The 24,725-nt window shown below is 46.0% G+C and overlaps 1 protein-coding gene across 3 annotated transcripts in view; it reads left to right on the top strand.

The window, feature by feature from the left end:
* The window catches only part of LOC137524286 (complement factor H-related protein 1-like), a 95,755-nt gene extending 80,952 nt beyond the window's left edge, over positions 1-14,803 (top strand). Inside the window, exons 7-10 of one of the 3 annotated variants that reach the window (XM_068243971.1) lie at positions 8,432-8,635; positions 9,253-9,423; positions 9,500-9,691; positions 14,478-14,803. In XM_068243971.1, the coding sequence (XP_068100072.1) occupies positions 8,432-8,635; positions 9,253-9,423; positions 9,500-9,690 (566 nt within the window). In that variant the 3' untranslated portion in view covers position 9,691; positions 14,478-14,803. Of the gene's footprint in view, positions 1-8,431; positions 8,636-9,252; positions 9,424-9,499; positions 9,692-10,833; positions 10,985-14,477 lie in introns of those variants that run through there. The other 2 variants (XM_068243972.1, XM_068243974.1) reach the window with 2 other exon arrangements.
* The last annotated feature ends 9,922 nt before the right edge of the window (positions 14,804-24,725 follow it).

The raw sequence follows: 24,725 nt of genomic DNA, 5'->3' as shown, positions 1-24,725 counted from the left end.
ATAGGTCTCCTGTGCCTGCGTAGTAGAGCGGACTCGACAGAGATTGGCTATTTCTGTCTATTTCCATGCTGAGAGCCGCAACAGCACCTCCACTGGGCCAGAGAAGTTAAATATATCAAGCCTTGTCAGGCTTGTCGAGCCCGGATTGCGGGACGCTTCGGGGGAGCCCGCGCTGGATTACCTGCAGCTACAGCGATGGGGGAAGCCTCATTGGGACCCTGAGGCTTCCCCCTCCCGAGGTGAGTATCCTCCAGGGGAACGTTTTCGTTACAGAGTCTCTTTAATAATCATATTGCCCAATATATACTCCTCTTCAATTTGAATATGAGGTATTTAGGTACAATAAATAACTGGAGGGTACTATCCTCGGGAGGGGGAAGCCTCAGGGTCCCAATGATAGGGTGATGTTCAATAGTAAACTGTATTTATGTGATGGTCTGACCACACCACTGGGGTTACTGTTATGTTATTAATGTCCATTCCAAGGTGGAACAGTAAGTCTAGGGTATGCCCTCATCTGTGGGTAGCAGATTTTTCAACTTGTGTGAAGCCTAGTCCACCCATGAGATGTATTCGTTCATTTGCATCTTGTGATTGAGTATCATCAACCCAGGTGTTGAAGTCACCAAGGATGATCCATCTCGGATAAGACGGAGTCAGCATGGCCAGAAGTTCAGAGAATTCCTGTAGGAATGGGTCAGCATCTCTGGGGGGATGATAAACCACTAAAATTTTGAAGCCTTTACCAGCTGAGATCTGGGCACCTATACATTCAAAGGACTTTGTTGAACCATCATTCAGGGCTCTGAGCTGCAGGGTTGTTTTGCCACAAATTGCTATAGTATATAGTGTAGCGTGTATAAAGTAAATAGGTAATATATAGTTATTATATACCTTAATTAGACCCCATACTGAATATGTTGTGGGAGAGGGGGTCTAGTTTTCTAGGGGTCATTCAGGGTTTTTGCACTGCTATAAATGAAGTATGATGCAAAAAAATATTTGGCTTAAAATTAAAAGTCCATAAAAATGCACTCAGTTGATTCTGGGCCAACCAGTTCTTTAACAATGTGATCGAGGCATTAGTATTCAGTATCTCCATCAGTTATCAAAACTGTAGATATTGTTATTGCATTAATTTTCCCAAAAATTATGTTAAATTCGACTTCTGAGCAAAAATGCCATTGAAAATCATTTTGTAATAAGTTTGTGATTTTTCAAATTTGTTTGCAAATTTTTGCACAAACATGCAAGCTATTTTGTGCTTTTTGTGAATTTCCGCAGTAAAAATAAGGATTTTTCATGGTTCCTTTAAATAACTTTGTGAAAACACAAAGGGCTTGATTTACAAAACGGTGCTAACTTTAGCACTGGCCCTTAGCACGTCTAAACTCAGTTGAAATGTGAGAAGTAGTGATCGTGTGCAAAGTACCGCGCACAAAGTTTTGCGCGCGCACTGCACAGAGCGCAGGGCGCTCCGTGCGAAGTGCCCACTAAAGCCTATGGGACTTAGCGCGTGCATAGGACTTTACGCGTGTAAAACTTTGCGCGCGGTGCTTACCACACAATCTGATTGAGAAAACTAGTGCTAACCTACTTAGCACCCTGGTTAGCGCGCCTTAAGACTTTAGACATGCTAAGTAGGTTAGCACCTCTTAGTAAATCAAGCCCGATGTATTTTAGCAAATGTTTTCTCAAAAAAAAAAAAAACACTGATCTCCATGCATGGAAGAAGTAAATAATGAATGTGGTATTTTGTGATCTACAAAAAAACATGTGTGCATTATGTACTTAGCATAGAGCATTTGCAGTATTTAAGGCTATGAGTTATGCTTCATACACACTTGAGATAAAAGTCTTTGGAAAATGAAAGATCACAGACCAATCTTACCCACTTCCATGTAGTATGAGAGCCATACTCTACACAGTCTATTCTATGGAGCTGAACTCCCCATCAGACAGAAATCTTTGCAGGATGCTGCACACAAAGATGCCCGTACACACTCAAAAGATCATTATCTGCAAAAGATCTGTTCCTGCAAAATATCCATTCCTGCAAAATGCATTCATAGTCTATGAGATCTGCAGATCCTCATACACACTTGGTTTAACAGACTTCATCTGCATATCTGGCAATCATCTGCAGATCTAAAAATCCATCCTGGTGGATCTGATCTGCAGATGATCTGCAGATGATTGTCTGTTAAACCAAGTGTGTATGAGGATCTGCAGATATCATAGACTATGAATGCATTTTGCAGGAATGGATCTTTTGCAGGAACAGATCTTTTGCAGATAATGATCTTTTGAGTGTGTACGGCATCTTTGTGTGCAGCATCTTGCAAAGATTTTATCTGATGGGGAGTGCAGCTCCATAGAATAGACTGTGTAGAGTATGGCTCTCATACTACATGGAAGGGGGTACAATTGGTCTGTGATCTTGCCTTTTCCAAAGACTTTTATCTCAAGTGTGTATGAAGCATAAGGCTGTTTAGTCCAAAACATGTCAGCCAATATTTGGCTGTACCTGTCATTTGTCTTGCCTGTACCTGGGGGGAGGAAGTCCAGCTTTCTAGATGGGGTTGTTTGTGGGGATATGTAATGATCTTGTATCTTTTTGCTCTGCTATAAGTGTAGTATGGTGCAAAAAAATCTGCTTTGGATTTTCAGCTCATAAAAAATGCAAAATGCTCTGAATTGATTCTGGGCCTTCTAGTTCTTTAAAAATGTGGGTGAAGCATTAGTATTCGGTACTGTCATGCACAGGAGAAGTTAATAATTATAATCATAATTATTACATACATTATGTTTTAGGATGTATCTTGTGGCCTGAAAACAACATGTGTGCATTATGTGCTTTCAAAGCAGAAATAAATTATTATTTTTTAAAATAATTCTACCCCTTTCTCTCAATCAACATGGAAAAAAGACCAGAGTGCCAAATCCCTGATTATATTACTTGTTGAATAAATGGGGGGAGGGGGGGTTGTCTAGTTTTCTAGATGAGGTAATTTATGGGGATTTTCAATGATCTTGTACTTTTACCCTGCTATAAATGAAATATGGTGCACAAAAAAAACAAAAAAACTCGCTTTACATTTTTTGACCCGATTGCATACAATTTTTGTCATTTTGATTGACATCCAATAATACTAAATTAGAAGAAAATACAGAGACATTAGTAATTGAAAAAAATGATTTTAGGAAAAAAAATATGTTGATTCCTTTAAAAAAAAAAAAAAAATTTGCATCAAAGTTAAAAATAAAATATAATTAAAAAAAATGATTCATTTTTATGCATTTATTGTATTTATTTTACTGTAATGTGTGGGATTGAATGTATAACAGTAGAAAGAAAAGCCCTATTCATCTTAAAAAAAAACAATACCAAGATCCTCTATATCGGACAAAGTACAGCTAAACCATAAGTGGAAGTGTAATACTCCTAAAGGCAAAAAATGCTCCGGCACTGAGAGCTGCTTTCACTGGCGGTAGCAAATAGTGTTGGGCGAACAGTGTTCGCCACTGTTCGGGTTCTGCAGAACATCACCCTGTTCGGGTGATGTTCGGGTTCGGCCGAACACCTGATGGTGTTCGGCCAAACTGTTCGGCCATATGGCCGAACTAAGAGCGCATGGCCGAACGTTACCCGAACGTTCGGCTAGCGCTGTGATTGGCCGAACGGGTCACGTGTAGTGTTGGGCGAACATCTAGATGTTCGGGTTCGGGCCGAACATGGCCGAACTCCGAACATAATGGAAGTCAATGGGGACCCGAACTTTCGTGCTTTGTAAAGCCTCCTTATATGCTACATACCCCAAATTTACAGGGTATGTGCACCTTGGGAGTGGGTACAAGAGGAAAAAAAATTTAGCAAAAAGAGCTTATAGTTTTTGAGAAAATCGATTTTAAAGTTTCAAAGGGAAAACTGTCTTTTAAATGCGGGAAATGTCTGTTTTCTTTGCACAGGTAACATGCTTTTTGTCGGCATGCAGTCATAAATGTAATACATATAAGAGGTTCCAGGAAAAGGGACCGGTAACGCTAACCCAGCAGCAGCACACGTGATGGAACAGGAGGAGGGTGGCGCAGGAGGAGAAGGCCACGCTTTGAGACACAACAACCCAGGCCTTGCATGAGGACAAGAAGCGTGCGGATAGCAATTTGCATTTTGTCGCCATGCAGTCATAAATGTAATACAGATGAGAGGTTCAATAAACAGGGACCGGAAACGCTAACCCATCACAGATGTTCATTGTTCATGTTACTTGGTTGGGGTCCAGGAGTGTTGCGTAGTCGTTTCCAATCCAGGATTGATTCATTTTAATTTGAGTCAGACGGTCTGCATTTTCTGTGGAGAGGCGGATACGCCGCCGATCTGTGACGATGCCTCCGGCAGCACTGAAACAGCGTTCCGACATAACGCTGGCTGCCGGGCAAGCCAGCACCTCTATTGCGTACATTGCCAGTTTGTGCCAGGTGTCTAGCTTCGATACCCAATAGTTGAAGGGTGCAGATGGATTGTTCAACACAGCTACGCCATTTGACATGTAGTCCTTGACCATCTTCTCCAGGCGATCGGTGTTGGAGGTGGATCTGCACGCTTGCTGTTCTGTGTGCTGCTGCATGGGTGTCAGAAAATTTTCCCACTCCAAGGACACTGCCGATACCATTCCCTTTTGGGCACTAGCTGCGGCTTGTGTTGTTTGCTGCCCTCCTGGTCGTCCTGGGTTTGCGGAAGTCAGTCTGTCGGCGTACAACTGGCTAGAGGAGGGGGAGGATGTCAATCTCCTCTCTAAAGTCTCCACAAGGGCCTGCTGGTATTCTTCCATTTTGACCTGTCTGGCTCTTTCTTCAAGCAGTTTTGGAACATTGTGTTTGTACCGTGGATCCAGAAGGGTATAAACCCAGTAATTGGTGTTGTCCAGAATGCGCACAATGCGTGGGTCGTGTTCAATGCAGTCCTAGGCCAAAGAGGTCATAGCCTAGGGTCACAAAACCTGTTTATTGGGCAATTTCAATGGTGGCGAGTCTGACGTACATAAATCGCAGCAATGGCCGTTAGCAACGTCTGAATCTCACGAAATGTCTCATGCAGGTAGAAGACATATTGTTAGACTTGGGCTCCAAAGATGGGTTCCCTACATCTCTGCAAACCAGAGTTACAGGGCTCCAAATTTGGTAAAATCCCCCATAGGCTTTCATTGGGCCTCCTATTTACAGTTCCAAAATCTCACATCTTTTCAAAGGGCAATTACTCAGCAGTGGCAAATTTTCTAGCATTGTAGGGACCCTTAGGGGGAACATGACTGGTGAGTTTCGGGCCCCTAGGCCAAAGAGGTCATAGCCTAGGGTCACAAAAACCTGTTTATTTGGGCTATTTCAATGGTAGTGATGGTGACGTACATAAATCGCAGCAATGGCCGTTAGCAAAGTCTGAATCTCACGAAATGTCTCATGCAGGTAGAAGACATATTGTTAGACTTGGATTCCAAAGATGGGGTCCCTACATCTCTGCAAACCAGAGTTACAGGGGTCCAAAATTGGTAAAATCCCCCATAGGATTTCATTGCCTCCCTATTTCACTTTCCAAAATCTCACATCTTTTCAAAGGGCAATGGCTCAGCAGTACCAAATTTTCTAGCATTGTAGGGACCCTTAGGGGGAACATGACTGGTGAGTTTCGGGCCCCTAGGCCAAAGAGGTCATAGCCTAGGGTCACAAAAACCTGTTTATTTGGGCTATTTCAATGGTAGTGATGGTGACGTACATAAATCGCAGCAATGGCCGTTACCAACGTCTGAATCTCACGAAATGTCTCATGCAGGTAGAAGACATATTGTTAGACTTGGATTCCAAAGATGGGGTCCCTACATCTCTGCAAACCAGAGTTACAGGGGTCCAAAATTGGTAAAATCCCCCATAGGATTTCATTGCCTCCCTATTTCACTTTCCAAAATCTCACATCTTTTCAAAGGGCAATGGCTCAGCAGCACCAAATTTTCTAGCATTGTAGGGACCCTTAGGGGGATCATGACTGGTGAGTTTTGCCACTGCTGAGCCATTGCCCTTTGAAATGGTGTGAGATTTTGGAACGGTAAATAGGAGGCCCAATGAAAGCCTATGGGGGATTTTACCAATTTTGGACCCCTGTAACTCTGGTTTGCAGAGATGTAGGGACCCCATCTTTGGAATCCAAGTCTAACAATATGTCTTCTACCTGCATGAGACATTTCGTGAGATTCAGACGTTGCTAACGGCCATGGCTGAGATTTATGTACGCCACCATCACTACCATTGAAATAGCCCAAATAAACAGGTTTTTGTGACCCTAGGCTATGACCTCTTCAGCCTAGGGGCCCAAAACTCACCAGTCATGTTCCCCCTAAGGGTCCCTACAATGCTAGAAAATTTGGTACTGCTGAGCCATTGCCCTTTGAAAAGATGTGAGATTTTGGAAAGTGAAATAGGGAGGCAATGAAATCCTATGGGGGATTTTACCAATTTTGGACCCCTGTAACTCTGGTTTGCAGAGATGTAGGGACCCCATCTTTGGAATCCAAGTCTAACAATATGTCTTCTACCTGCATGAGACATTTCGTGAGATTCAGACGTTGCTAACGGCCATGGCTGAGATTTATGTACGCCACCATCACTACCATTGAAATAGCCCAAATAAACAGGTTTTTGTGACCCTAGGCTATGACCTCTTTGGCCTAGGGGCCCGAAACTCACCAGTCATGTTCCCCCTAAGGGTCCCTACAATGCTAGAAAATTTGCCACTGCTGAGTAATTGCCCTTTGAAAAGATGTGAGATTTTGGAACTGTAAATAGGAGGCCCAATGAAAGCCTATGGGGGATTTTACCAAATTTGGAGCCCTGTAACTCTGGTTTGCAGAGATGTAGGGAACCCATCTTTGGAGTCCAAGTCTAACAATATGTCTTCTACCTGCATGAGACATTTCGTGAGATTCAGACATTGCTAACGGCCATTGCTGCGATTTATGTACGTCAGACTCGCCACCATTGAAATTGCCCAATAAACAGGTTTTGTGACCCTAGGCTATGACCTCTTCGGCCTAGGACTGCATTGAACGCGACCCACGCATTGTGCGCATTCTGGACAACACCAATTACTGGGTTTATACCCTTCTGGATCCACGGTACAAACACAATGTTCCAAAACTGCTTGAAGAAAGAGCCAGACAGGTCAAAATGGAAGAATACCAGCAGGCCCTTGTGGAGACTTTAGAGAGGAGATTGACATCTTCCCCCTCCTCTAGCCAGTTGTACGCCAACAGACTGACTTCCGCAAACCCAGGACGACCAGGAGGGCAGCAAACAACACAAGCCACAGCTAGTGCCCAAAAGGGAATGGTATCGGCAGTGTCCTTGGAGTGGGAAAATTTTCTGACACCCATGCAGCAGCACACAGAACAGCAAGCGTGCAGATCCACCTCCAACACCGATCGCCTGGAGAAGATGGTCAAGGACTACATGTCAGATGGCGTAGCTGTGTTGAACAATCCATCTGCACCCTTCAACTATTGGGTATCGAAGCTAGACACCTGGCACAAACTGGCAATGTACGCAATAGAGGTGCTGGCTTGCCCGGCAGCCAGCGTTATGTCGGAACGCTGTTTCAGTGCTGCCGGAGGCATCGTCACAGATCGGCGGCGTATCCGCCTCTCCACAGAAAATGCAGACCGTCTGACTCAAATTAAAATGAATCAATCCTGGATTGGAAACGACTACGCAACACTCCCGGACCCCAACCAAGTAACATGAACAATGAACATCTGTGATGGGTTAGCGTTTCCGGTCCCTGTTTATTGAACCTCTCATCTGTATTACATTTATGACTGCATGGCGACAAAATGCAAATTGCTATCCGCACGCTTCTTGTCCTCATGCAAGGCCTGGGTTGTTGTGTCTCAAAGCGTGGCCTTCTCCTCCTGCGCCACCCTCCTCTTGTTCCATCACGTGTGCTGCTGCTGGGTTAGCGTTACCGGTCCCTTTTCCTGGAACCTCTTATATGTATTACATTTATGACTGCATGCCGACAAAAAGCATGTTACCTGTGCAAAGAAAACAGACATTTCCCGCATTTAAAAGACAGTTTTCCCTTTGAAACTTTAAAATCGATTTTCTCAAAAACTATAAGCTCTTTTTGCTAAATTTTTTTTCCTCTTGTACCCACTCCCAAGGTGCACATACCCTGTAAATTTGGGGTATGTAGCATGTAAGGAGGCTTTACAAAGCACAAAAGTTCGGGTCCCCATTGACTTCCATTATGTTCGGAGTTCGGGTCGAACCCCCGAACATCGCGGCCATGTTCGGCCTGTTCGGCCCGAACCCGAACATCTAGATGTTCGCCCAACACTAGTAGCAAAGCAGTATGAAATAATGATTTTCTTTTTATTGTCTGCAGCACCTTGCACAGTGACAGAAGCTGCTCTACGACAAAACAAAATTCAGCATAAATCAGAAGAAAATAAATACCAGAAATTATATCTTCCACATGTTCATTACACAACATTTGAGTGTTCACCAGAATATCTGATATCGGACTCAAAACTCCTAACTGTTCAGTGTTTGGATGGTGTGTTGAAGTATCCAAGATGCTTAAAAGAAGGTGAGATCCATAAGCAGAACGGTGCTTACTGTTATGTGCTGTTGGGTCACCACCATTGTGGTAATTTGGTGGGTAGAGTAAGGGGTAGGGATTGTGAGTTTTAAAAGAGTAAAATTATTCTTTTATTATTTTGGCACTAAACATTTGTGTCCAAATGTAATACCTAAACTGGATAGGCTTGACTCTGGGTTAATGCCACAGGGGTTAATAAATAGAGATGGAATTCACCGGGGCATGGGTACGCCAGCTGTGAACCATCTCATAATACTCAGCATGACCCGGCTCCGACCTGAAGTCAGGTGGCACGTGATGTTCATGAACCAGGGTTTCTAGCTGTGAACGAGTGCTCGTGGACACAGTCACAGTGGTGAACCTCATGCCTATTGGCCAGCTGACCACAGGTCAGCATTTATGCTGAGCAGTATGGGATGGGACTTTCTCATGGAAAAACCCACGCAAGATTGAATTCCATCCCTAATCCCTATTAATAAAATCAGTTTCTCTCTGCATGGAGTTCATATGCTCTGCACACATTTGCCCGTGCTTACTATGAGTGTTCCTCTTTCGTTCCATAACACAACAATATGAAATAATAATTCTACTTTCTTGTCATCTAGGGCAATGTCTGGCTCCTAAGATCGGGCATGGTTTGGTTAGCCCCAACATTGATGTCTATGATTCTGGATCATTATTAGTCAATATTATTTGCGATGCAAATCATGTTCTTACTGGAAGCAGTAATGGAAGATGTGACAGAGGTCAATGGAGTGACCTACCACAATGCCTCCGTAAGTGTCACTAATTAAATTAGAACAAAAAAACAAAAACTTTGAAACAAAATATTAAAACTTCAATATTTTGCAGGGCCTTGTATAATATCCTCCATCAGTTTGAATGAAAATAACCTTCATCTTGAGACACCAGATGACATAAATAAGATTCACAAACATCTCACAGAAGTACATGTGAAATGTAAAGAGAATTTTAGAAGCTCGGGACCCATTACTGCTTCATGTCGTGATGGAAATATGAAATATCCAAGATGTTTCTCTTAACGTAAGCATTACCACGTTTCTCGTAGAATGTTTCTGCTGTTGCTGTAAGATGATATCCTGTAGTTGAATTTAGGGAACATTTAGACATTGGTGTGTCTATTACAGAGATCTAAATAGTGCCCACGTTACGTACTCCATGCTATGCCCATGAGTCTAATTTTAACCCTTACCTTATGCTTAGCCTTTTTACGGACTCTAACCTGAAGTTGAAAGTAACTACGATGGGTCACTGAAAACTTAATTCATGGTAAGGTAGCACAGTGTTAAACATTATGACATTGGAATTGGGTGTCTGAGAATCTGAAGCTGAACTGATCAAACCCCTTCTCCTACATATGCTACTACTAAATGACCTCAGTATTTGGACCAGAGCAAAACTATTATTTTGTGAAATGTCAAGAGAGGTAGGGAATGGGAGGAAGTATAATTAAAAATACAAGAGGACTGAACATGTGAAGGAGAAAACATGACAGAAGGACATCTGATCCAGGTAGTCCACCAAAATCTGGAGATCCCTTATGGTATGCAGCTTTAGCTCAGAATATTGTAGTCTTCCACAGGATAAAATAATGGCCACAGTCCACCAGAAAAGTGGCATGTTCTTGCCAGAGCATGAAACATGTTATAACCTGCTTAAGCAAGGGTTGCTTGTTTGTGTCTAGGGATTGAATGAATAAAGGGCCAGGGGCATGTTGTTTAATTGATGGTGCCAGTGCCACATCAGCATGCCATACAATGTAACCAAAGACTGCCTTACCATATTACTGCTTAGTATGAAAAAGGGAGAGGAAAAAAAAAACAATGAAAAAAAAAAAAGAAGAGTTGCCACAAGGAAAAAAAAAAAAGAAAAAAAAGCTTTAAATAAGTAACCAGTTAAAGGGAATCAGAAATGAAAATAAACGTATGATATAATGAATAATGATTTGTATGTGTAGTACTGCTAAGAAATAAAACATTATTAGCACAGATATGAGTCTCATATTGTTTCCAGTACAAGAAGAGTTAAGAAACTTTAGTTGCTATCTGTGCAAAAGAGCTTTTGTGAGCTCTGTGACTTTATAAAGTCATGGACAGCACTGTCTTTTGAAGCATTTATCTCAACTGTCTCTCATTGTTTCTTCTTTGTTTATGTTTTTTCTGCAGATAAAAGTTTAAAGGATCAATAGCCTGCTCTGTGCAATCATTTAAAATGCTGAGTGTATTGTGGAAACTGCAATTATTAGAGAATGTTGTAATGTTATAAACAAAGCTATATACCTGAAAATAAAAATGACACTATTTTCTTTGCTCCTAATGTTCTATTAATTATCTGTATAACACAACCAATTCATTATATCATGAGGTTTTTTTTTTCTTCAGTATGTGCAAACAAGTATTCAGTCCTTAGCAATGAGAAATACATCATAATACAAACAGAACTATCTAGTGGGCAGAGAAAATATATATACATGCACAATACTGCCAAAAGCATTGGAAGGGCTGCCTTGAAACACACATGAATTTTAATAATATCCCACTGATAAACTATAGGATTTAATATGGAGTTAACTCATCCTTTGCAGCTGTAAGGCCTTAAACTCTTCTAGGAAGGTTATTCACAAGGTTTGGAAAAAGTATTCATGCAAATTTTTCATAAGAGCGTAAGATCAAAGGCATTGATGTTAGACGAGAAGTCCTGGATCGCTGTCTCCACGCTAATCCATCACAGGTGTTCAGTTGGATTGAGGTCAGGGATCTATGCAGACCAATCAAGTTCTTCTCCACCAAACTACATCTTAATGGACCTTGCTTTGTGTACTGCTGCAGTCATGTTGGAACAGGAAGGAAACATCCCCCAAACTGTTCTCACAAAGTTGGAAGCATGAAATTGTATGTTTTTGTATCCTGAAGCATTTAGAGTTCTTTTCACTGAAACTAGGAGGCAAAGCCCAACCCCTGAACTCCCAACTTTACACCATAATCCCTCTTCCAAACTTTACACTAGGCACAGTACAATGAGACGGGTGTGGTTGCCCTGGTGTCCCATAAACCCAAACTCATCTATTGAATTGGCAGAAAGAGATGCAGGATTTGTTACTCTAGTCGAACTCTAGTCCTCAAGGGCTTAGATCCTCACACATGATAAAGGCACAACCTAAGGGTGGCCTGACAAAGGGTCCCACCATGCAACCCAAAGAAACCTCCTTGGCCAGTTTCTGAGAAATCACATCTGGGCGAAGGAAAACTGATTTTAAGTTGCGGTATGGGGGGGAACAAACTTATGCACAGGAACTGGGGATTATGAAACCATCAGAAAAACTTGAAACAACAAGGTTGCCGCCGCCGCCGCCGCGTCGGGATATCTATTTCAAAATCGTTCCATCTCTTGCACCATCACCGGCATCCTCCCTTTGTTAGAAGGACGACCCTTACCTGACCTGAAGCACCTGGAGGCTGGGTGACTTCCACCGCAGGTTGAACACTCATGTTTAAACCTGCATGACCACCAAATTTACACGCCCCCGTTAAACTGCCAACACATCCCCTTCTTCTTGGTGGCCAGCTGTCACCGAGCATGAGCCCAGGTCAGTTGATGCTCCAGAGCCATCAGGGGGATCCGATCCTTCACCCTCTAAGGAGGAGCCTGAGCTCTGCCTGGGGCAAACCCCAGCGACTCCTCGAGGAGGGCATCCCGCTTGTTCACCCCCCCGGAGGGGGCCTTTGGTCTTCACCATGTGACCCTTGATTGTCACCTGAGGAGGGGGCTTGAATGCTCGCCTGCTGTGTAGCCGCTGTGGAATGCGAGGATTGCCCAGGTGCTGCAGCCTGCCCAAACCTGGAGGCAGCCGTGGAGGGCTCAGCCGAGCCTTGTGGTGAATGCCTATAAGCAGTGGCCTGCCGACCGGAAGTGGCAGCTGTCTTCCTGCGGGCGGAGGCACCCACTCCTCGTTTACTCTGGCGCTGAGCAGGCATGGTCCCCGGGCGGGAACAAGCCGCCGAGGAGGAACCACTTGACGCCAGCGGTGCGGTCAGGGAGGGATTTTGCGGTGCACCGCCAGGAGAGCTCCATCCACGATGGGGATTCCTTCCAGTCACCTTCTTGCCAGAAGACTTGCAGCGCTTGGCAGAAGGGGCTGAAGGGTCCCGTGAGGGGCTCCCAGGAAGCTCTGAGAGAAGAGTGCGGGCTCAAGCGCTCCGGCAGGCGGAATGGCCGAGTGCGCATTGACACTCCCGCTGCGATGGAGGATGGACCAGCAGCTAGAACTGCCATCTGGCTGGTGACCCAGCCATTGCCCCGGGTGGCAGCTTCATCCCAGACCATCCTGATCAGGGCTTCTAAGTCGGCCATGGTTCAGGTATTGATTCTCCAGCCAGCAAGCTAAACTTCGAGAAGAATCCCTGGGGAGGAAACAGCTCCACACCCCAATATATATATGCACCTTGCCCCTTCCTGGCTTACCCACTTGAATCCCACTGGCCCAGACTCCCCATGGCTACTCCCTTAGGGACTAGCACCTTCCCACTGATCAGCTTGGCTAGCCCTATCATGGGAGCCCTACCCAGGCCTGTCAGTCCCCAGTACGTGCTCTACTTTAATTTTGATCAGACTGAATCAGAAAAAGATGTGATTAATCAAGTAGAAAACATTTCTCCATTAGTCATTTTATCCTAAACACTGGCATGGATTTGGCCCTTAAGGACTGGAGTTGACACCTGTGATCTAGAGAACATGGTTCCACTCCTCTAGACTCCAGTGGCAGCATGCTTTACACCACTACATCTGACACTTTGCATTGCACTTTGTAACACAATAACCAAGCAGCTCGGGGTGACCCAAAACCACAAGGAAAGTATAGGGGACTAAAAGCAACCGAAAAGCCCTCCTACTAAAAAGCAATGCTTTGAGTGGTTTGCCTTCTTAAAACAGAAGGAATTTACAATAGTTCAGCTTTAAGTGAACATCTGTGGTCACCTACAAATGCACCACTACTGAATATGCAAATTACCTCTTTATTCCCCCGTAGCCAGGCTAGCATTTACAACTGCTGGTGTCTAGCAAGTCTATAGCCGAGACAGACTGTCTGCATGTGGGATTAGTATGGCTCTGTAAAACTTAAAGCTATAGGCAACTGCGATAAACATATGTATTCTTTGATTGGCCTAAAATTTCCATGGTAAACCAATTTCCGTGGTACAATACTTATTCTCTGAATGGCCCAATGTTTTTGAGTCTTGTGGTTGGCCTAAAATTTCCAGGTCTAGGTAATGGAGTAATTCTGTGGAAGTCTGATTTCCACATGCTGTTTCTGCCACGGAAAACCAATTTCCAATCAGAAACTTGGGAATAGGAATTCTGCAGAATTTGGATGCCCATCCCTAATGGAAACCCATTCTATGATGTTCTCTATGCTCTTGAAACTGGAGCCATACCAGAAGTAGACCTTTCTATGTTCTTGAATAGTCTGAAGGACGTACAATGTTTGGTGGTCTGAAGCTATTAACTCTCCAGAAAGTTGGCAACTTCTGTACAATGCATCCATTAAAAAGTATGTAGTATAAGAAATTATAAGTGATCCAACACTAGTTTCTAGATCCAGGACTAGATAAATTAAAAGTAGTATGCAAAATGGCTGAAGCTAGCCTGGGTTGTATGAGAGCATTGTTTTTTTGTTTTTTTCCCCACATCAGACTTCAGTTTTGAAAAATGTATTCACCCATCTCCTGTGTTGATTCTTGTCAGTCACATAGCGGAATTCTCCTCACTCATAAACATGTTCAGTTAACTAGTCCTCTTTTTCTTTTCCTAGGTGGATCTTCTCTTTGAAGGGCAAAAGAGCTTTCATGGGCATCAAAAACTACTAGTAAAAATCTTGGTAGAATTTAGTCAAGAAAATACCTAAAATCTGATATTTGATGGTAGATGATGGCCAAAATTACATACTTCCTCTGAGAGATGTATTTTTTATTGTCGTTGCTGTGCACGGTGCAGTGTTTGGCATTTTATTACTGTTTTAGATACACTTTTTAACATGTTTTTATGATTAAGGACCATAGTGGTCTAAAACATGTCAGCTATGTGTGCTGCTGGTGTTCTTATTAGATATGTCCTGAATAAAGATTTATATTAATGTCAGATCCTTAGACTGTCGCTGAGTAGGCTCTGATGTTTGCCTTCACAGGATGCCGAGGAGGGAACAGTGGAGTGAGCAGAGGAGGCCACTAAGGACTGGCTGCCCTCACCAGTCTCAATGTCGGTGGTGAGTGCACTGGAGGAAGCAGTGCGTACACGCGCTCCTGCTGCTGGATGAGCAGGAGGGTGGGATGCTGCTGCTGATGGGTGCGCATTTCCACCAGCCACCTTCCTAAACTCGTGTTGGCTCTGCAGGTGGGTCTGGAGGGCTGAAGTACCCATCCTGGATGGATTACAACCTCTAATCAAAGTCGTTTTGCATGAGTTGCAGACTGCAAAACTCTCATCCAGGGTGGAGACATGAAAGTAATTCCAGATTGCCTATGTGAACACCCCCCTACGACTGGAAGGATGTGCCTGCTGTCTCCTTCTGGTTGTGGGTTGGCTGGTGGTGGTGGTGGTGGCTGAAGCAGCAGGCTGTGGCTCCTGTCTTCCAAGCCCACTGCTGGCCCTGCCCCTGTCCGCCATGTTGTCCACCCACCGCACCTATCTCACCCACCCATGCTGGCACCCTGGAGCACTGATAGCATCCTGTTGTTCCCACTGTCCTCCTTAACATACCCTGAAAATTTGTTTTTTTCTAGCTCGTATGGGGGTTCCGCTATTAACCACTTAAATCGGCCACATTTAAACTTTAAAAATAACCATTAAATAAGCATTTGTGCAAAATATGTATTTTTTGGAGACTGTTTTCCACTTTATCCTCCTCCATCATGCCACTGTCCAGGTTTCAGTACACTTTTTTACACCTTTTTTAACTACTTGCCGACTGCTCCACGCCAATTAGCGTGAGCAGTGCTGCTGCCCCAGGTCGTTTCACACCGATTGGCGTGAACTGACGTCTATGGGACTAGCAGGAAATTGCGCACAGGCTGTGCGCACATCTCCTGCTTGGAAGGCAGAGCTCCGCTCTGCCTTGAGTCTCCGAGCGGCCACTCGGAGACTGTTAGACGGTGAAACCGCCGTCTATAAAAATTCTACAGTGCTGCAATCGGCAGCAGCGCTGTACTGGGGACAACCGTGCGACATGGCTGTCCCCCTGGGACACAGAGAAGCAATCCGCTGTGATAGGCTGACGGGGGAGGGAAAAAATTAAAAGAAAATGCACAATTTTATTAGAAATAAAAATATTTGGCAAAAAAAAAAAAAAAACACTGGGGGAGCGATCAGACCCCACCAACATGAGCTCTGTTGGTGGGGAGAAAAGGGGTGGGGATCACTTGTGTGCTGAGTTATGCGGCCCTGCAGCTTGGCCTTAAAGCTGCAGTGGCCAATTTCAAGAAAAAGGGTATGGTCTTTAGGGGGGGTTAACACTGCGGTCCTCAAGTGGTTAAAGAAATTGTGGCTGCAGAGATGCCCTGGAAGTTGTAACGTTCACCTGCCCATTAAAGTCTATGTAGCCCGCCTCGAAAATCCAGTTCGCAAAAGTTTGAGGAAAATTTGTGAATGCTATCGCGAACACAGAATCTAATGTATGTCCAATCATTAGTGCCCTCACTGTATAGTACAAGAATGGAAAACAAAATTATTCCAGTAAAGCTGGACTGGATTTTGAACGTTGTGTATTAGATGTGAAAGGTTTCCAGTCCTCACCTATATCAAATCTGATCATTGTGGGGATTGCTGATACATAAGTTAAATAGAGCTTGTACAGTTGCAACACTTGCAGTGCCCACAACAAGATCTTATCTTTGAGGTATTCACAACAAGGATTTAAAGTGCCCATAAATCAGACGATGGGCGGGCAGATGAACCAAGAGACAGATCTCTCTCTGATTGAATCTGAGATCTGTTGCCTACCCATATAACAACAGACCGATGCGGGAATCAGCCTAATGACACTGCCTCATCACCTTGCCAACCCGGCCACAATCCTGCAAACAATGAGGTTCCTCCCAGGTGCCTGTGCATGAATACTTTACCTGTCAGTGTTCGCCACTGTCACTCATTCTTCCTCAGAGTGCGTGACACCAGGGCGGGGGCACATTTTACACTACGGGAGAAAGCACACAAGTTTCCTCGCTCATCCTGATACCACCCATTGTTACTGCCACGCACCCAATCGAGCATGATGCATGATGGCCCGACATCTTGCATCATGTTCAATCAGGGCCTGTGGCAGGAAATGCCCTTGGTGGCCATAGCACTCCAGGCTACCACCTTCAATGTCTTTGCTCTTTGCCCTTCAATGGCTGTGCACCACTGTGAAAGTAGCCTGCTGATAAGTTCATTTACATTTGGCCCCACCCATGATCACTCCCTAGAGTGACCAGATTTTTCTGTGTTCAACCTGGGACGGGAGGGGGGGGGGGGGGCGCCCAAAAAAGGCTAGGGGGCGTTTGCGCTGAAAATTGGGGGCGTATGCACGCGCAGCGTGCCGTGCCGGAACATGGGCATGGCCATGACATTGTGTGGGTGGAGCTAACAGCGAAGGATTAAGAAAGCAGTGTTTCCGCCATGATGTGGTGAAACTAGGATTCACATCATGGGTGTGCAGAAACTGTGTGATGCTATTTATTAGTATACCGTAACCCCAAAGCAGCAAATATAGCCAACTATGGGCTTGATTCACAAAGCGGTGCTAACTGTTAGCACGCCTGTGAAAACCCCCTTAGCACGTCTAAACATGCTTTTCGCGCATAAAACTTTACGCGCGCAAAACTTTATGCGCGTAAAACTTTACGCGCGTACTGCACAGAGCTCAGGGCGCTACGCGCGAAGTGCCCATTAAAGCCTATGGGACTTAGCAAAGTTATCGCGCGATCTGATTGAGAAATCCGGTGCTAACCTACTTAGCACCCTGGTTAGCGCGTCTAAAGACTTTAGACGTGCTAAGTAGGTTAGCACCGCTTTGTGAATCAAGCCCCATGACTGTTAAAGAATAAATGCAGCAACAGTTTCCTGAGACACCAGAAAATAAACGCAATGTGGGCAACATGTCAGCAGGAAATAACGCACTGTGGGCAACATTTCACCAGAAAATAAAGGCAATGTGGGCAACATGTCAGCAGGAAATAACTCAATGTGGGCAACATTTCACCAGGAAATAAAACGCAATGTAGGCAACATTTCACCAGAAAAGAAAATGCAATGTGTGCAACATTTCTCCAGAGAATAAAACGCAATGTGCGCAACATTTCACCAGAAAATAAACTCAATGTGTGCAACATTTCAGCAGTAAATAAACGCAACGTGGGCAACATTTTAGCAGTAAATAAACGCAATGTGGGCAACATTTCACCAGAAAATAAATGCAAGGTGTGCAACATTTTAGCAGTAAATAAACACAATGTGGGCAACATTTCAGCAGTACATAAACGCAATGTGGGCAACATTTTAGCAGTAAATAAAAGCAATGTGAGCAACATTTTAGCAGAAAATAAACGCAAGGTGGGCAGCATAACACCTGCAAAAAAAAAGAATGTACTCACCTGACAGAAGTCCCCTCACACGGCCGGCCTCTGGCGCGCAGCTCCTCCGAGATCTTCCACCTGCAGTCTTTCATGGTGATGGAATAGCAGGGCTACAGGAAGATGGCGCCCAAAGCCCTGTACTGGAGACACAAATAGTCTCCAGTACAGGGCTTCGGACGCCATCTTCCCATTGCCCTGCTCGCCTGCTGAACACTATGCAGGCTGGAATTGGCGTGGCGTCTAATGGACGCCGCTGCCAGTTGAAATTACGGTGGCCAGAGTCCCGAGGCCGGGACGTCCCACTGAATAAAGCGGGACGTTTCCCGGGACGCAAGGCATCCTGGGATAGCGGACCCCGAAGGCGGGACGCGTCCCGGGTAAAGCGGGTAGTCTGGTCACCGTACCACTAGAGATGTCACGAACGGTTCGCCTGCGAACGGTTCCAGGCAAACTTTGGGTGTTCGCGTTCGCCTGCACCAGATGAACTTTTGCGGAAGTTCGATTCGCCCCATAATGCACTATGAGGGTCAACTTTGACCCTCTGCATCACAGTCAGCAGGCACATTGTAGCCATTCAGGCTACACTAAGCACTGGAGCCCCACCCCCCTTATATAAGGCAGGCTGCGGCGGCCATTAGCCTCACTCATGTGCCTGTTAGAGACAGACTAGGGACAGCTGCTGCAGACTTGTTCTTCTAGGGACAGATTAGTTAGGTTCTTGGCTGCTTAGCTTGCTCCTGGCTGATTATTATTGCTTTTATAGCACCCCTCAACAGCTCTTTTCAGAGCTCATCCTGTACTTTTTTTTTCCTGTGTGTCAAACTGACACTTTTGTTGCATGCACAGCCTTGCTAATTGATAGTGTGTGTGCCACTGCCAGCAGCCCAGCACATTCAGTGACTACCTGTGTGTGTGACAGGGAGCTGCACATTGTACTACCCAGTACTGCATATACCCAGTACCTGTTGTGTTTACTTAACCCCCTCATCACTGCATATAGCTAGCTTTGTGTTGAGTGAACCCAGCTCACTGCATCTAACACTACCTGTTGTGTTGAGTGAACCCACCTCACTGCTTCTAAGTACCTTTACTGTTCAGTAAACCCAGCTCTCTGCATCCAACTACCTGTTGTGTTGAGTGAACCCACCTCACTGCATCTAAGTACCTTTACTGTTCAGTGAACTTAGCTCACTGCATCTTACTACCTGTTGTGTTCAGTGAACCCACCTCACTGCATCTAAGTACCTTTACTGTTCAGTGAACCCAGCTCACTGCATCTTACTACCTGTTGTGTTCAGTGAACCCAGCTCACTGCATCTAAGTACCTTTACTGTTCAGTGAACCCAGCTCACTGCATCTTACTACCTGTTGTGTTCAGTGAACCCATCTCACTGCATCTAAGTACCTTTACTGTTCAGTGAACCCAGCTCACTGCATCTTACTACCTGTTGTGTTCAGTGAACCCAGCTCACTGCATCCAACTACCTGTTGTGTTGAGTGAACCCACCTCACTGCATCTAAGTACCTTTACTGTTCAGTGAACCCAGCTCACTGCATCTAACTACCTGTTGTGTTCAGTGAACCCACCTCACTGCATCTAAGTACCTTTACTGTTCAGTGAGCCCAGCTCTCTGCATCTTACTACCTGTTGTGTTCAGTGAACCCAGCTCACTGCATCTAAGTACCTTTACTGTTCAGTGAACCCAGCTCACTGCATCTAACTACCTTTTGTGTTGAGTGAACCCAACTCACTCCATCTAACTACCTGTTGTGTTGAGTGAACCCACCTCACTGCATCTAAGTACCTTTACTGTTCAGTGAGCCCAGCTCTCTGCATCTTACTACCTGTTGTGTTCAGTGAACCCAGCTCACTGCATCTAAGTACCTTTACTGTTCAGTGAACCCAGCTCACTGCATCTAACTACCTTTTGTGTTGAGTGAACCCAACTCACTCCATCTAATTACCTTTACTGTTCAGTGAACCCAGCTCACTGCATCTAACTACCTGTTGTGTTGAGTGAACCCAGCTCACTGCATATACCTAGCATCCCCCCGAGATGGACAAAATGGACAAACCAGGTAGAAGAAGAGGTAGAGGCAGACCCAGAGGTAGGCCACCAGGCACCGGCAGGTCTGTGCGAGGTGGTGTTGCTGTGATTTCGTGCGGACCTGTCCCAAAATACAGTGCTCAGAAGAAGGCACGTGTCATCACTTCCCAAAATTGTGAGGACGTGGTTGAGTATTTAACACAGAACACCTCATCTCCCGCAGCCACCAGCGCTACAACAAGCACCACATCCGCTGCATTTGACACTTCGCAGGAGTTATTTGGTGGTGGTGGTAAAATCACTGATTCCCAGACACTACTGCAACAACAAGAAGAAGGTGCAGGTACACCACCTCATACGTCTGAGTTAGGTGGCGATAGTATGGACGTAACGTGTGAGGAGGGGGATGATGAACCACCTGAAGTTAGTGCAGTTGAGGAGGTGTCTGAGGAAAGCGAAGCTGGGAAGGAGGATTATGATGACGATTATACGGATGCCACGTATGTTCCCGGTAGAGGAGATGACCAGGGGGACAGTTCAGAGGGGGAGTCAGAGAGGAGTAGGAGGAGACGAGTCCATGATAGAAGCAGAGGGAGCTCGTCCTCAGAAACAGCTGGGGGCAGTGTCCGGTGCCATGTATCGCCAGCTATGGACAGCCTGCCAACATGCCCTTCAACGTCAGCTGCTGATGCCACCGTAGCGCCAACCCCTCCGGGGGGGCTCAGCGGTTTGGAAATTTTTTAACGTGTGTCTCAGATCGGAGCAAAGCCATCTGTTGTCTCTGTCAGCAAAAATGGAGCCGTGGAAAGGCCGACTCTCACGTAGGGACAAGTGCCTTACGAAGGCACCTGGAGAGAAGGCACAAACAGCTATGGCAAGAACACCTGAGGAAAAGCAGCACACAAAAGACAAGCCACCCTCCTTCTCCTCTTCCTACTTCAGGGGCATCGTCTTCATCCGCTTTCTCCCCTTGCACCTTCACAGCCACCCTCCTCCACACCGCCTCTTCCCTTCAGCGGTTCCTTCTCCTCTGCCCACAGCAGTACCCAGCTGTCCGTGAAGGAAGTATTTGAACGTAAGAAGCAAATGTCTGCCAGACACCCTCTTGCCCGGCGTCTGGCAGCTGGCGTGGTGGAACTATTAGCTCGCCAGCTATTACCATACACGCTGGTTTAGTCAGAGGCTTTCCGTAAATTTGTGGCCATTGGGACACCGCAGTGGAAGATACCAGGCCGCAATTATTTTTCACAAAAGGCCATACCCAAACTGTACCGTGCAGTTGAGAGGCAAGTGGTGTCATTCTATTGCGAAGAGCGTTGGGTCAAGGGTCCACCTGACCACGGATGACTGGTCTGCCAAGCACGGGCAGGGCCACTACATTACATACACAGCCCATTGGGTCAACCTGGTGACCGATGGCAGCAAGCAGGGAGTACGTGGCTGCGCAGCAGGCCAACTTGTCACACCTCCACGGCTTGCAGGAAGGCCTCCAGCCACCTCCTCTCCACCTGCTACCACCTCTTCGCTGTCGTCAGCTTCCTCCTCCTCCTTGGCTGGTGCCGCGATCCCCTCTCCAGCTACACAGCCCCAGCACCCCAGGGCCTATGCTGCATGCCAGGTACGACTGGTGTCACGCAGTATTAGACATGTCTTGCCTCAAAGCGGAGAGTCACACTGGAGCAGCTCTCCTGGCTGCTCTTAACAAACAGGTGGAGCAATGGCTGACCCCGCACAAGCTTGAGACTGGCAATGTGGTGTGTGACAACGGCAGCAATCTCATTTATGCGTTGAATTTGGGAAAGCTGACACACATACCCTGCATGGCACATGTGCTGAATCTGGTCGTGCAAAGATTTGTGTCAAAGTACCCAGGCTTAGAGGACGTCCTGAAGCAGGCCAGGAAGTTGTGTGGGCATTTCAGGCGCTCTTACAAGGCCATGGCACGCTTTGCGGACATTCAGCGTAGAAACAACTTGACGGTGAGACGCCTGATTTGCGATAGCCCAACTCACTGGAATTCCACCCTGCTGATGTTCTCTCGCCTGCTAGACCAGGAGAAAGCCGTCACCCAGTACCTGTATCATTACAGTACAAGGACACAATCTGGGAGGATGGGGATGTTGTGGCCCAACAACTGGACACTGATGCGAAATGCATGCAGGGTCATGGAGCCCTTTGAGGAGGTGACCAAACTGGTGAGTCGCGCTGAGGGCACCATCAGCGACTTGATCCCCTACGCCTACTTCCTGGAGCGTGCCATGCGTAGAGTGGTGGATACAGCTGTGGAGGAGCGTGAACGAGAACAGTTACAGCAGCAGGATTACATCCGAACCCGATGTTTCCACAACACCTGCGGCAGCACAGAGGGGGAGAAGGAGGAGAAGGAAGAAGAGGAGTCGTGTGGGGAAGGAGAGGAGTCAGACTCTGATGATGGTGATGAGGAAGGTGTTTCTGTGGAGGAGGAAGAGGCGGCGGAAGAAGAACAACCGCGGCAGCCGTCACAGGGGACTTCCGCTGCTCCACGTTCCTGTGGTATTGTTCGTGGCTGGGGGGAGGAAGAGGAGTTGCGTCCCGTCACTGAGGAAGAGCAAGAGGAGATGGAGAGTACGTCTGCATCCAGCTTTGTGCAGATGTCCTCTTTCATGTTGTCCAGCCTGTTGAGGGACCCCCGTATCAAAAAACTCAAGGCGAATGACCTACATAGCGTGGATCCGGGGGGTTGGCCCTAGAGCTATGCGGACTGCGCAGCCGCGGGCAAAGGATGCGGCCATCTTAGGAGAGGCGAGAGAGCCCGACCAGGGCCGTGGGGCCAGCAGCCGGCCCGGGGGGCTAATGAGCGGGGGGGCCCGGCGGATCGGCACGGAGGGCGCGGACGGCGTCCTCCGTGCCTTAAAACATGAGGCAAGTGATTAACTTTTTTTCCGCGTTTCACCTCGTAAGTCCTTTAAAAGGTTTCATTAAGATAAGATTAAAAATAAATAAATGTAAATGCAAAGGTAAGCCTCAAAGAAACCGCACCAAACTGTTATATAATTAAATATCAAATAGCATTTTTTATTGAGCAACGAAAAATGTGTTAAAATCCCTTAAAATAGCAGAGTGGGGCAAACAATAATGTAATCTCGATATAGTAATGACAATATGACGGAGTACACCTGGAAGGATAACCAGAGTGATAGTGCATGAATCTTATCTGATTGGAACTGTCCATAAAATCCATAATGTTTTGGATCAGGATAAATATAAGTATTGCATGGATAGCAATAAAAAGTGCTAGTACATGTATGATGCTGGAGAAAAGGGGGAGGAGGGAGCAAAATGAGAGAGGCAGTGGCAAATGAACTCAAGGTGGAATAAACATAGATCAGTGGTGTCGTCTATAGAGATGTCGCGAACCTCCGATTTTTGGTTCGCGAACCACATTCAATGGGAAGGCGAACTTTGAAAACTGGAAACACTTATGCTGGCCAGAAAAGAGATGGAACAGATGTTTCAATGGGTCTAACACCTGGAGGGGGGCATGGCGGAGTGGCATACATGCCAAAAGTCCCAGGGAAAAATCTGAATTTGATGCAAAGCAGCGGTTTAAGGGCAGAAATCACATTGAATGCTAAATTGCAGGCCTAAAGTGCTTTCAAACATCTTGCATGTGTATACATCAATCAGGGAGTGTAATTAGAGTACTGCTTCACACTGACACACCAAACTCACTGTGTAACGCACCGCAAACAGCTGTTTGCGTAGTGATGGCCGTGCTGGACTGGTGCGCAACATGGCCAGAGTGCAGGCCGTGTCGGTTTTCCAGTCCATATGGTCGCCGGGCTGTGGTAGCTCAATGATAGAACAACAGTGACTGTCCAGCTGATCAAATTTGGTCTGACCACAATGAAGCAATGACCTTATTATCTTTGGTGTACCACCCCCACCCGAGACACTCATATAGCCGGCGGTCATTGCTTCATTGTGATACGCAAGCCCCTTCACCGCGACAAGGTAATGATCATGAAGGGGGATGGGCACATGTACATGCCTTTTGTTTTCTTGTTGCACCCGCCCGCAGTGCAGCCAGAAAAATTAGGCAGGCATGTACACGCACCAGAAAAATTAGTATAGCGGCTGCTGCTAGCAGCGACCTTAAAAATCCAGGAATCCGCCTAGAGTCCTGGACCCTGTTGGTGGTGGCGGAGAAGGCAAGCGGCCTGCAGGCAGAGATGTGGGGAATGACTTAGTCTTCGGTCGGGCAGTAGACCTCCGGGATCCATGCCTCATTCATTTTGATAAAGGTGAGGTACTGAACACTTTTGTGACTTAGGCGACTTCTCTTCTCAGTGACAATGCCTCCAGCTGCACTGAAGGTCCTTTATGACAGGGCGCTTGCGGCAGGGCAAGAGAGAAGTTGGATGG

The sequence above is a fragment of the Hyperolius riggenbachi genome, chromosome 7, assembly GCF_040937935.1.
Source record: "Hyperolius riggenbachi isolate aHypRig1 chromosome 7, aHypRig1.pri, whole genome shotgun sequence".
In the NCBI taxonomy this organism is placed as follows: Eukaryota; Metazoa; Chordata; class Amphibia; order Anura; family Hyperoliidae; genus Hyperolius; species Hyperolius riggenbachi.
This window is presented reverse-complemented; position numbering and strand designations above follow the sequence as displayed.